The 14,036-nt window shown below is 38.6% G+C and overlaps 1 protein-coding gene across 3 annotated transcripts in view; it reads right to left on the minus strand.

Annotated features, from left to right (window-relative positions):
• Positions 1 to 14,036, minus strand: part of LOC128511096 (golgin subfamily A member 6-like protein 4) — a 235,883-nt gene that overhangs the window by 10,642 nt on the left and 211,205 nt on the right. For all 3 annotated transcript variants that reach the window (XM_053483749.1, XM_053483748.1, XM_053483750.1), the window contains exons 5-8: positions 5,384 to 5,425; positions 5,232 to 5,270; positions 5,001 to 5,042; positions 4,835 to 4,876 (exon numbers count right to left, since the gene is read on the minus strand). In XM_053483749.1, coding sequence (XP_053339724.1) covers positions 4,835 to 4,876; positions 5,001 to 5,042; positions 5,232 to 5,270; positions 5,384 to 5,425 — 165 coding nt within the window. The remainder of the gene's footprint in view (positions 1 to 4,834; positions 4,877 to 5,000; positions 5,043 to 5,231; positions 5,271 to 5,383; positions 5,426 to 14,036) is intronic.

Below are 14,036 nucleotides of genomic sequence, written 5' to 3' on the forward strand. Positions count from 1 at the left end.
GGCAATGGAGAAAGGAAATCTCACAAGTTTCCAAGGAAAATCTCTGGATGAAATTCAAGGTATGACCATTTATTTATACTAATAAATATAATTGTATAAAATAAAAAGTGCTTAACATGAATACCTTAAATTTGTCAATAGCATTAAAGCAATGAGACTTGGGTAAGCAATGTATAACTATGTACAATTAACATTGAATTAAAGTAAATAGAAGAAGGGCAACATTGAAAAACATGAAAAACAAAAAGACCAAAAGGATGGAAGTAGTATGACATGAATACTGATGTTCATAAACTTGAGATTTTATTTAAGTATTTCTTGGAAGTTTGTTATAAATATACAATATATGGCCAAAAGTATTCCCTCACCTGCCTTGACTCGCATATGAATTTAAGTGACATCATATTGAACCCTATGGATTAGGAGTGGGTTATCAGTCCACCCTTTGCAGCTATAACAGCTTTAACTCTTCTGAGAAGGCTGTCCAAGGTTTAGGAATGTGTTCATGGGAATATTTGACCATTCTTCAAGAAGCACATTTTAGATTGGATTAGTTGTGAGGTCACACACTGATGTTGGACAATAAGGCCTGAAAAGGCTCTCGGTCTTCACTCTAATTTATCCCAAGAGTGTTCTATGGACCATAGATGGACCATTGTGCAGGCTAGTCAAGTTCCTCCACACCAGACTCTGTCATCCATGTCTTTATGGACCTTGCTTTGTGCACTGGTACACAGTCATGTTGGACCAAGGGAGGGAGGGGCCAGATCCAAACTGTTCCAACAAAGTTGGGAACATGGAATTGTCCAAAATGTCTTGGTGTACTGAAGCATACAGAGTTCCTTTCACTGGAACTAAGGGGCCACGCCCAGCTATTGAAAAACAATCCACACCATAATCCCTCGTCCACCAAACTTCACACTTGGCACAATGCAGTCAGACAAGTACCATTCTCCTGGCAGCCGCAGGCAAACCCAGACATGTCCATCAGATCGCCAGATGGAGAAACGCGATTTGTCACTCCAGAGAACGCGTCTCCACCTCTCTAGAGCCCAGTGGCGGCGTGCTTTACATCACTGCATCTGACGCTTTGCATTGCACTTGATGTACGGCTCAAATGCAGCTGCTTGACCATAGATACCCATTCCATGAGGCTCTCTGCGCACTGTTGTTCAGCTAATCTGAAGACCACATTAAGTTTTGAGGTCTGTAGCAATCGACTCTGCAGAAAGTTGGTGACCTCTTTTCCCTATGCGCCTCATCCGCTGACCCCGCTCTGTCAGTTTACATGGCTTACCACTTCGTGGCTGAGTTACTGTCGTTCTCAAACACTTACATGTTCTTATAATACAGTTGACTGTGGAACATTTAGGAGCAAGGAAATTTCAGAGTTCCACGCTGGAATTCACTGAGCTCCTGAGAGTGACCTATTCTTTCACAAATGTTTGTAAAAACAGTCTGCTTGCCTAGGTGCTTCATTTTATACACCTGTGGCCATGGAAGTGATTGAACACCTGATTCTGATTATTTGGATAGGTGAGCGAATACTTTTGCCAACATAGTATACGTGTACTTAATGCACATATGTGGGTGTTTGTCAAATATGCTTTTCTATGGATAAAATAGATGTGGAATTAGATGAGGAAGAAATAAGCGATGAAGATGAAGAAGCAGATCCTGCCCATGAAGTAGGAGGTATGTAATAAATTTTATTCCAGTGTTCAATAGTGGTACAGTGTGTTTACTAAAGAAATTTCCACTGGAGGCCCACTTCAGTAGACTCCTTGTCAATATGGCTTTATAAAGTAAAAAAAATATTTAATTAGCATAAATAGGGATGCCTCAGATTTAGGCATTTTTGTTTTACTGATTAAAAGTGGCAGTTTTTTGAAGATCAGTAACTAAGTGGTTGGGTCAAGTTTAAGTATGCTTTTACATTTGTTTAAATTCAGAAAACAAAAAAAGGATGGAGTTGGCCCAAGATGAGGAAGAAAGTCCCAAAGGTAATTGTTGTACATTTATGTAATAGTGATAGTGCTGCTTTTTAGTACCGAGTAATAAAGTGCTGTTTTTCCAATAGGTAAAAGAAAAATGGCCATGGAGGAGGCTGACGGCTCTACAGGTAGACAAATACACTATATGCCAAAAGTATTTGCTCGTCTGCCTTTACATGCACATGAACTTGAGTAACATCCCATTCCTGGGATTTAATATGCTGTACCCTTTGCAGCTATAACAGCTTCAACTCTTCTGGGAAGGCTTTTCACAAGGTTTAGGAGTGGACTTATGGGAATCTTTGACCGTTCCTCTAGATCTTGGATCTTCCTTTGTGCACTGGTGTGCAGTCATGTTGGAACTCAGCCCCTAATGCTTCAGCTTCATACCAAGACATTTTGGACAATTTCATGCTCTTTGCGGGAATAGTTTGGGGATGACCCCTTCCTGTTCCAACATGACTGTACACCAGTCACCAAAGCAAGGTCCATAAAGACATGGATGAGTGAGTTTGGTGTGGAGGAACTTGACTGTCCTGCACAAAGTCCTGACCTCAACCCCATAGAACACCTTTGGGATTAATTGGAGCAGAGACTGTGAGCAAATGCACTTCTGGAAGAAAAAAAAGCCCATAGTTAAGTTAAGTTTAAGTTAAGCCTTTATTCGTCACACATACATTACTGCACAGTAAAATTCTTAATTCTTCACATATCCCAGCTTCTTGTTAGTAGGCAGGGGTCAGAGCGCAGGGTCAGCCATTTTTATGGCGCCCCTGGAGCAGACAGGGTTAAGGGCCTTGCTCAAGGGCCCAACAGGCGGCAACCTGGCGGAGCTGGGGCTCGAAACGCAGATCTTCCGATCCGTAACTCAGAGCCTTAACACACTGAGCCACCACTGCCCCCCCCCCTTTTTTTTTTATTAAATAAACTCACTCCTAAACCTTGTGGTAAGCCTTCTCAGATTAGATGAAGCTGTTACAGCTGCAAAGTGTGGGCCAACATCATATTAAACCGTATGGATGAAAAATTAGATGCTACTCAAGTTCATATATGTAAAGGCAGGAGAATACTTTTGGCAACAGAGTATAAGTAAATTTGTGTGTAAATGTGTCCCTGTACATGTTACTTATGACCAGACTAGTCCTGTCTGCTAATATTTTTAGACACTTTGGACTGAAGAGCTGGAATACATTTTGAGGTTGTTGTTTTTTTTCATCAGAAAAAAGAAAAAAATAATCAGGATGAAGCTGAGAGCTCCAGAGGTACGGTATATCAAACATTTAAGTATAAATTTGCAAAACAAAAATATATTTAAACAATTAAATTAAGACACTTTTTTATTTGTATTTATTTATTATATTGTATTTATTTATTTTGCAGAGGCCAAATCACGAAGAACTGTAAAAAGGCCATGGGGCCCAGATGAAGTGAATGCTGTCATGAAGCATTTTAAGTCATATTTTATTTAGAGATTTCAAAATAGGAGTTTAAGACGCCATATTTACTTTTGTTAAAATGCTGTTTTTACATAAATTTTAAATAAATGTTTTTTATTAGTGAATACAGAAATCTGTCTTTATTTCCACTGGTACCATGTTTTAAGGCACCTGATTCAACTTATTCCCATAAGGTCACTTTCACTTAATTTCTTTTTCAGTTTTGATTTTAACTGATTTATCTTTTTACCTTTTGGTTGGTTCTGTTTAAAATGAACACCTTGCTGATTTTAATCATTTAACTTTCCCCACCAAGGCTAATTTTAAATATTTTGCATTTTGCACCAAATGTATGCATGTTGCATGATATCGCAGCAGCTCAGCACTGCCCTTAGGTGTGCGTTTTTCTTCTGCAGGTTTTTATGGCACCAAAAAGATGCACAATTCTTTTGTGAATTTACTTTTCATTGTAGAATATCTGATTTGGTTTGGTACTGTATGAAGGTTGACTTAGTAGTTCAAATTTTTTTTAAACATTTGAAACATTTTGTTCTCAGATTGCTGTGAGATTGTCCTCATAATCAAGGCTTAGTTAGGTTTGTGTATATGAGTGGTGTCCAGTGAAAACCAGATTGTCCCCATAATCAATAGTTAGTAAGGCTTTTGCGTGTATGTGTGTGTATGAGTGGTGTCCAGTGAATTTAGATTGTCCTCATAATTAATGGTTCATTAGGCTTGGGTGTGTATGAGTGATGTCAAATGGAACCCAGATTGTCCCCATAATCAATAGTTAGTAAGGCTTTTGTGTGTGTGTGAGTGGTGTCCAGTGAAACCCAGATTGTCCCCATAATCAATAGTTAGTAAGGCTTTTGTGTGTGTGTGAGTGGTGTCCAGTGAAACCCAGATTGTCCCCATAATCAATAGTTAGTAAGGCTTGTGTGTGTGTATGAGTGGTGTCCAGTGAAACCCAGATTGTCCTCATAATTAAGGGTTCGTTAGGCTTGTGTGTGTGTATGAGTGATGTCCAGTAAAACCCAGATTGTCCTTATAATTAAGGGTTATTGGCTGTGTGTACAAGTTTAAATGTCCAAATTAGAACCCGCCTTCTCCCGCCCCGTCCTTACAGTGTTGTAGAATGTCCGGTCTTTATATTTCTAGACTGCTTCATTAGAATTTAATTCTGAGCAGACAGAATTTTACCCCATGCCACAACAAGCAGTTTAATATTAACTACTAATCTCTATGACAAAGGATAAGGTGTGTCCCTATAACTCAGTGTGGGTACTTTTTACGAAAAAAAGGCCTGATAAACCACCCGTACCTGTATGTGTGTGTGTGTGTGTGTGTTTTACTGCTAAATTAAACTGATTTTAATAAATTTTATTGTAAATTAAGTAAAGTTACCTGATTCCGGAGCTGTTCATTGGCCTGCTGCAGCCTGATTTTCTTAAAAACATAAAAGATGAATTAATTTGACTATTTATGTGACACTGTGTGTGTGGGGGGGTGGTGGTGGTGTTTTACTGCTGATTTAAACTGATTTTAATGAATTTATTGTAAATTAAGTTACCTTGTTCAGGAGCTTCTCATACTGCTGCAGCAGCTTGGTTATCTTAAAAACATAAGTGAATTAATTTGACTATTTATGTAACACTGTGTGTGTGTGTGTGTGTGTGTGTGTGTGTGTGTGTGTGTGTGTGTGTGAGAGAGAGAGAGAGAGAGAGAGAGAGAGAGAGTGTTTTGATTTACTGCTAAATTAAACTGAATTTTAATGAATTTATTGTAAATTAAGTAAAGTTACCTCCTTCAGGAGCTTCTTCTCCTGTTGCTGCCTGATTTTCTTAAAAATATAAAAGGTGAATTAATTTGACTATTTATGCAACTGTGTGTGTGTTGTTTTACTGCTAAATTAAACTGATTTTAATGAATTTATTGTAAATTAAGTAAAGTTACCTCCTTCAGGAGCTTCTCATACTGCTGCTGCAGCCTGGTTATCTTAAAAACATAAAAGGTTAATTAAATTTTCAGGTCCCCTGTTTGTTATGCCTTAAATCAAGCTAAAATCAAGTGAAAATGCCTCTGGTGAAGTTTTTTTTTTTATTATTTTGACCAAGAGGGGACCTAGGTGTGTGTGTGTGTGTGTGTGTTTAAGGTCATTCTCAGCAGCGCCACCATGAACCAGAGCAGGTACTGCAAGGGCTGTTTCACACATGTCGTTCACACACTTCTAATGTCTCTAAATGGCCCTAAGAGCCTCTGAGACACTGACATTTCAGAGGAGAAGCCAGTCTTTTACATTTCTCTACTTCTCTAAAAACAAACTCTTTATAGCACAACTTTACTCAGACTCTCAGTATGACCTGATTACAGCGAGGTGAAATGTATGATTCATTAGTATTATTATTTAACTGTAATGCTAAATACTGTTGTACACTTACTATATACATTCAAAAAGTTTATTCAAATAAAAAATTTAGTAGTTAAGTAATTAAATTTTACAATATGAGCTTAAGTAAATTATTACCAATGTAAGTTTTACAAAAATGGACTTTAAAACATTATTTTAGTTCAGATGACTGGTCCCCTGTTGAGAATGGTGACTGGTGAGAAACGACATGTCTGATTAATTTTTTATTTCTTGTACTTTACATTTTCTCACTCCACTACAAAACTTTTCAAATACAAAACTGTTATTATTTTTTTACTTTTTTTTAAACCAGTTTTACTTCTATTCGCCAAAAATAAATTCATCTGAACAAATTCTCAAATCTTCTTAATGAATAGAAGTAAAACATAAAATATGACAAGAAAACTGCTTAAAAAAAGCAAAAAATAAATAAAACTGATGAAAAGTTTTGTAGTGTAGTGAGAAAATGTAAAGTACAAGAAATAAATCAAATTATTTAAACACATGTCATTTCTCACAAGTCAACAGGGGACCAGTCATCTGAACTAAAATAATGTTTTAGAGTCCATTTTTGTAAAACTTACATTGGTAATAATTTACTTAAGCTTATATTGTAAAATTTATTTTTATTACTTAACTACTAAAATCTTTTATTTGAATAAACCTTTTGAAATGTATATAGTATACACATGCATTCTATATAGAGAAATTACATATTTCCAAACACATGTTGTTCCTCACAAGTCAACAGGGGACCAAAGTCCTCCAAACAAATTCTCTAGGTGCGAAGAAGTAAAAAACAAAAACATTACAAGAAAACTGCTTGTTTTGCAAGTTATGCAAATTTTACTAGGACCAGTGGAAGCTTCAAAACATGTGCGACCGCTCGGTTTCAAACTTGTAAACATTTCAAATGTCATTCAATTTATTGCACAACACTGCTGGTTGATTTGTGTCAAAACACAAGCTTATTTTCATGGCAGATTAAATATAATAATACTGAAAGAAGAAGAAAACTGAAGTTAAATCATTGGCCATAGTGCCCCGCTTTCACAGAGTAGACAGAACCTACGGTTCGGAGGATCCCAGGTTCAAATAATGTAATAAGAGAAAAAAGTAAGTCGCTTTGGATAAGAGCGTCTGCCAAATGCCTCAATGTAAATGTAAATAAAGAGCATGTTTGGGCTTTCTGAAATAACTTGCCATGAGATATCTAAAAAAAAAATGCAAGGGCCATTTTCTCAAGATATCTAAGTTATTTGGATAAAAGCTGGTTAAATAGGCTTCCCTACTTTACCAAAGGCCAAGTCCTAGTTTATAATAATCCCTGTTTAAGAAATCAGGTATAGATGCAATGCAAAAGAAAAAGTGTTAAAATAAACCTTTTTTTCTGTATTGCATGCAAACTGAGTATAAATAAATTTATATATGCACACACCAAGAGGGAATTCACATAATTACTCTAGCTTGTGAAGTTTATAGATATTCAAAGACAGAAAACAGATACTGGGCTGGTTTGTGATGTTCTGCAGTATGGGGGAAGTGTGTGTTGTGTATGTTGAAGCGTCTCAGAATCAAGAGTCTCTTGACTTAAGCCTGTTTGCATAGAGATGTAAATAAACTTTAGGGGATGAAGACTCTTTCAGACACAAATTATAGTGGAGGAGGGGAAGACCTATATTAAGCATAAAATTGAGGTTTTGAAACCGAACAATGTAATTGATGCAGATGTTAATCTAGCCATGTCAGTTCAGAACCTAGAATACTTTACTCCCCTTGCAGAGAATGAACTAATTTCACTCATTTCTTCTTCAAATTCATCAACCTGTATATTAGATCCTGTACCGACACATTTTCTTAAACAGATAGTACCAGCAATAACAGAACCCCTGTTGAGAATAATTAATTCTTCACTCAGCATTGGTTATGTTCCAAAATCTTTTAAATTAGCAGTTATCAAACCAATAATTAAGAAACCTGACCTCGACCCCTGTCAGCTGTCCAGTTACAGGCCAATATCAAACCTTCCCTTTATCTCTAAGATTCTGGAAAAGATAGTAGCGGAGCAGCTATGCTTATATCTACATAGAAATGGCATACATGAACTGTATTAGTCAGGATTTAGGATTCATCACAGTACAGAGACAGCAATCGTTAAAATAGTAAATGACATCCTATTGGCCTCTGATCAGGGTTGTGTAACTATGCTTGTATTACTTGACCTCAGTGCAGCTTTTGTCACCGTTGATCACGCTATTCTTCACAGATAAGAAAATGTAGTAGGAATTAAGGGTACAGCCCTCTCCTGGCTCAGATCCTATCTAACCCATCGTTATCAGTATGTAGACTTAAATGGTGATTATTCTGCATGTTCTCTAGTGGAGTTTGGCGTTCCGCAGGGTTCAGTTTTAGGTCCACTGCTTTTTTCCCTTTACATGCTTCCTCTGGGCAACATAATCCGTAAGCATGGTATTAGTTTTCATTGTTATGCTGACGATACACATTTATATGTCTCAGCAAAACCTGATGAGAAAAAACAGCTTACTAAAATTGAGCAATGTGTGCAGGACATAAGAAATTGGATGCTAATTAACTTCCTTCTGCTAAATCCGGATAAGACAGAAGTTCTAGTCATAGGACCGCATACAGCTAAGAAGTAAAATTTTAGATCACACCGTAACTTTAGATGGCCTTTCTGTTCCATCAAATGCAACAGTGAAAGACCTTGGTGTGATTATTGATTCCAGCCTTTCATTTGAAGCACATGTAGATAATATTACCAGGATAGCATTCTTTCACCTCAGAAATATTGCCAGGATAAGAAATTTATTGTCGCTAAACGATGCAGAAAAACTAGTTCATGCTTTTATCACCTCTAGGTTGGACTATTGTAATGCCTTACTGTCTGGTTGTTCAGCTAGATGCATAAATAAGCTTCAACTAGTCCAGAATGCAGCAGCGAGAGTCCTCACTAGAACCAGAAGATATGAGCACATCACCCCTATCTTATCTTCACTCCATTGGCTCCCTGTGAAATTTCGCATTGATTTTAAAATACTACTCTTGACATATAAAGCATTAAATGGTCTCGCGCCGCAGTACCTGAGCGAACTGCTAGTGTCTTACGATCCGCCACGCCTACTTCGATCAAAGGATTCAGGCTGCTTGTCAGTACCGTGGATTATGAAAAATACAGCTGGGGGCAGAGCTTTTTTTTACAAAGCCCCAAAATTATGGAATAGTCTTCCAAATAGTGTTTGGGACTCAGACACAGTCTCAAGCGTTTTTATAAATAGATTTGCCATAGGTAAAGGAGCAGATCTGGGGGACTCATGGGCGTAGAGTATTATGGTGAACTGGTATGTTTGGATGCTGTCTTCCTCACTCTTATTGATCACTCAGGTTTGCTGACGGTGAGGTGATTGTTTGCTTTACATCTCAGGAAGCCCTCATGTTTGTGTTTCCTTCTGGCTCTCCCTTTTAGTTATGCTGTCATAGTTAGTCCTGCTGGAGTCTCTGCTTGCAGTCTACAGTTAATATACATTCACATTATACATTGTGTGACTGTGACCATACCTAACTGCCATCTCTCCTCTTCTTCTTTCCCCCCCTCTTTCTCTTTCCTCTCTCCTCCTGTCTCCCCCTTTCACTCTTTCTCACTCTCTGTCGAGCTACACATATCATTCCCAAGCTGCCAGTGATCCAGACTCCCTCTGCCCTCCGGACCTGTCTGACCCATCCTGGTGCCCCACTTCTGGTTGAAGATCTCGTCACATGGATGCCCCGTGGGTCTCTCTGGGATGCGTCTGGTGTCTGGGGATGATTCTCTCTACCTAGAAAATAGTTCTGGCCTTGACTGGTGTTGACAACTGTTTCTCTGGGGACTTGACAGTTCGATAGTTCAAGACTGGAACTTCTTACAAGTCTACCTGGGTCTTGAATAACTACCTGGACTCCATATTAACATCAATTAACATCAGCTATTATAGCCGTTATTCTGTTTTACCCAGATGAGGATGGGTTCCCTGTTGAGTCTGGTTCCTCTCAAGGTTTCTTCCTATTACCATCTCAGGGAGTTTTTCCTTGCCACTGTCGCCCTCGGCTTGCTCAGCAGGGACTAACTGACCATTTTGATTCATTCCAATTCACATTTCATACAAACTTAAATAATTCTTTGATTGTGTAAAGCTGCTTTGCGGCGATGAAAATTGCTAAAAGCGCTATACAAATAAAATTGAATTGAATACCTATTTTTAATGACATGAATTATGTTTGTATATCGGGTTCGATTCCCAGCTAGTGCCCAAATCCCCCAGCCATGATGCAGTGCCGGTCCCAAGCCCGGATAAAACGGGAGGGTTGCGTCAGGAAGGGCATCCAGCGTAAAACCTGTGCCAAGTTCAAGTTTTCAAGTTCAACCAAAGAAGGCGTTGGATAAGGGGAAGGTAGAGTGTCTATCTGTAGCTGTTGTGTGTGTGCGTGTCAGTTTGTAAGCCTGTAACATCCCGTAATAGTCTGCGCCAGGTGTCCTTGAAGGGGGGGTGAGGATTAGGATTCCAGAGCGTCTCGTTATCTTGGTCTTCGGGGAGTTAATGTCTCCAGCGACGGCCTTGAATGCAGTAGCTGGAGAGAAAAGAAAAGGGGCAACCGAAAAAGAAAATCATTTTCCAGGTTTCGATCAATATCTGCCAATTTCGCAGATATTTAATGTCCATCACTGGTCTCCAGGTCTGTCCAAATCACGTTGCATAGCTGCTAGTCTCACCAAGATGTTATCCAATTTGCGGTCCAGAACCACAGTCTGATTACTGACAGCTCTCGTCACCACTATTTCCCAGCCAGCCAGTCTCTTGGGGTTGAGACTGACTGCTTTTAAAATTTTCCGATATCCAAGTATCCCACCTAATCCAATCAGCAGAATCCCTGTTATCAGAGTTCCGAATAGGTAGATATCTTCAACATCCTCCAGAGACAGTGCGGCCAGGCACACAATGCGCCACTTCTCCCAACCGTCCATCGTGTATCCAGCAGCAAACGTCCCAGCAGGACAAGTAGGTTCCCCAGAACCCACATTTCTCGTCGAGAAGATCGTGTCAATTGCATTCAGAGACCACTTGATCAAATCCATATTCCTTTTTATTTTCAAGAGCAAGACAAAGAGAGTCTCTGAATAGTATTCACAAGACAGACAAGAGAAGCAAGCGGGGAGAGATAAGGGAGGGAGAGCAGATGCGACCGTCTTCGTCAAGAGCCAAGAGGGTAGTTGTTGTTGTGCGGACTGGGTATTCCACTGTGGCGACCCCTTGCCGGGAGCAGCCGAAAGACCAACAACAACAACATCCATCTTGGGCATCCTAAAGTGACACTGAGATGTTGAACTGGATCAGGACTCTTCATGCAGACCAGGTTCTTCCACACTGACTGAATCAATCATGTGTTGTACTTTTTCTTGTCACGTGAAAACACAAAAGGCTCCTGTCCAAACTGTTGCTATAAAATGATAAGCACACAATTCCACAGAATATCATTATGCCTAAACATTAAGATTTGTACTCGGAAGTTACTAAACTATTGTAAAACCTGTTAAGTTGGTGGCCAAATCTCTAGTGATTAGCAAGCAGAATCCCAAAATCTGTTTTTCTTTTTTTCATACGTTTTAGAACTTTTTGACGTGAGTTTTATGAAGGTCAGAGATTAATTTTAATACAGTAAATTATATTATATGTTAAAACTGCTGATGTTCTAATACTGCATAAAAATCCTGCCCTGTAAATTGTTGTAGAGGTTTCACTAAGTCAGCTGTTAGAAATAGTGCAGAGCTGATGTGGATTTGGCGTTGCTGTTGACACCTCTGTGGTTCCCCTCACCCGTGACCCCTTCATATGTAAATGTGTTGTTGCTAGCCAGGGCACTTACTGACCAAGCTGATATTTTTGTCAATTGTGTGAGTGTTTATCTACAGTTGTATATAATAATAGCAGTGTCTTGAAAAAAGTGAGTAAAGCTTCATATACATATAACTTTTAATTTAAATCACATAAATGCATTGGACCCCTGCACATTCTATTCTGAATCTCAACATGAAGAAAAATGGGATAAATGTATTAAGTTACAGAAAGTGAAGAAAAACAAATATTAGTTTGTTAAAAAAAATAGCAGTGTCATCATATATCTTTACAAAGTGACGAATTTACCATTTAAACTAAAAAAGTTTAATCTTTCTTGGGCATCTCTGAACTAATATTTAGTATGTATATCCATGCTGTCTGAGAACTGCTTCACATCTGTGACAATTGTACTACAGATGTGGCCATTAAGACTGCGCGTGTTTTCCCGCGGGATGCCTCAATTTAGCGTGCGGCGCGCCGCGACTTGCCGTAAGCAACATTCGGGAATTTAAATAAATGTGTTGTGCTTCACTGAATATCCGCCAGATGGCGCATGGAAGGACTTTATTTAAACGCCGGACCAAGTACTGTACAACGAAGAATTGTGTATAATTACTTAGCCTAAAACAATATTGTTCCCAATGCTGAAGCAAACATGAATTTTATTTTGCTTTACAACAGATCTTTCATGATAAATGTGTGTATATGTGCTTCATATTTTTTTCATAATGATGAAATGAGATGCCCAAATTCGTGCTTTAAAATTCTTAATAAGTTTCTTATATATTTTTTGTAATGTTTTAACAGGGACAAAACAGTGAAAGACATGGCAATGTCTCGGTTTAAATGGTATTGAAATTAATTTAATTTCCTGATAGTAGGCTATCTGGTAGTCTTAACTATGCGAATGTCCTGATTCGTGAATATGCCAACATATCTTATTTAAAACTTAAAAAATGTGTCGACATCATCAGAAGACATGAATGAACTATATATATTATATTATTAAGTAAATATTATTTTATGACTACGAACTTCTTCGGGCTTTTTATAATAATCATCATATTTGCTGTTTATGTCCAGCATTTAATAATTATTTCATACATTATTTAACCACGGCTGAAAATAATAGCTGGAATGTGATGTGATTGTGAATTCATGACTAAAATAAAGCAGTTTGTCTTTTGTAAAGTACTTTCACTTTACAAAAGGCAGCGTTTTTATCAAAAGGTTGATAAACGTGTGTTGTACAGTATATACACCGCGACAGCGCGCTCAGTTACTCACTTCTCACCTTTCATGTAGGTCTGCTTGGACTAATTCGTTTTAAACCCCTCAAATATGCGTGTGTATACAGCCCAAAACCTCCATCAGTTATTAAAGATAACATCTATTTAGAAAAAATGCCCCAGTGATTTCGGAGCTTCAGGAAATCACCCGGCGCTCTGCGCATAACACCGGGCCAACTCATGTCGGAAAGAATTTATAAACGGTTTCTAAACGTGGGCTATTGTTTTTTTTTTACTTATAGTCTTTGTTAATTTAATTTAAATGAGGTTTGGGCTCAGGACTTTGATTCGGCATCGTGATTCTCCTCTTTAATTTACTCCATAGTTTTAATCAGCGCTCAGCCGCATGCATGGAGTTTTCCAGAGCGCACCGGCAGAAGTAGACTAATGATTATGAACGCGTCGGGAAAACAGCGAGCAGACTGACTCTGACCATTAAAAAAAACTTTTGTGTTCATTTTCTGACGCGCTCAAGTTCACCAAAAACAATACAGAACAGCGCAGCTTATTTGCTTTCAAACATTTATAAAATCATGTTTTTTTTCGTTATTGTGAGTGCGCTTAAATAAAAGTTGAGTCTTATAAAGGCATGTAGTCTTATATAGTTTTATTATATAGTTTTTGCACATTAATCAGAGTCCTCATCTGTTACATTTTTGAGGACAATAGTTTTTTTTTAGCCTGTCACGGCGTGCGCCCAAATCAATATCGCTCCTCGCTCACTAGTTAGGCGGCCTCTCCTTCAGATATGCGAAGAAGCGGGGCTGCGGAATTAGGCACGAATAGTGAAGAAGAGCTCTCCTTGCTAATAATCCTGGGCTTCCAATCCGCGCTATAAAATCCCCGGGTTTTGTTGGTTTACAGTGGATTTTACTACGCGGTGTGAGTGAGACGCGCACACTCGGGGAAGTGCGGCATGCAAGCGGCGCAAATGGAACGCGCCCCAGGGACTTCAAAGAAGAGCCAGCGCGAGCGGACGGAGGCAGGAGCTGCTGTCCGTGGATGGCCGTCGTACTCGTATT

Source organism: Clarias gariepinus, chromosome 23 (genome assembly GCF_024256425.1).
Source record: "Clarias gariepinus isolate MV-2021 ecotype Netherlands chromosome 23, CGAR_prim_01v2, whole genome shotgun sequence".
Taxonomy (NCBI): domain Eukaryota; kingdom Metazoa; phylum Chordata; class Actinopteri; order Siluriformes; family Clariidae; genus Clarias; species Clarias gariepinus.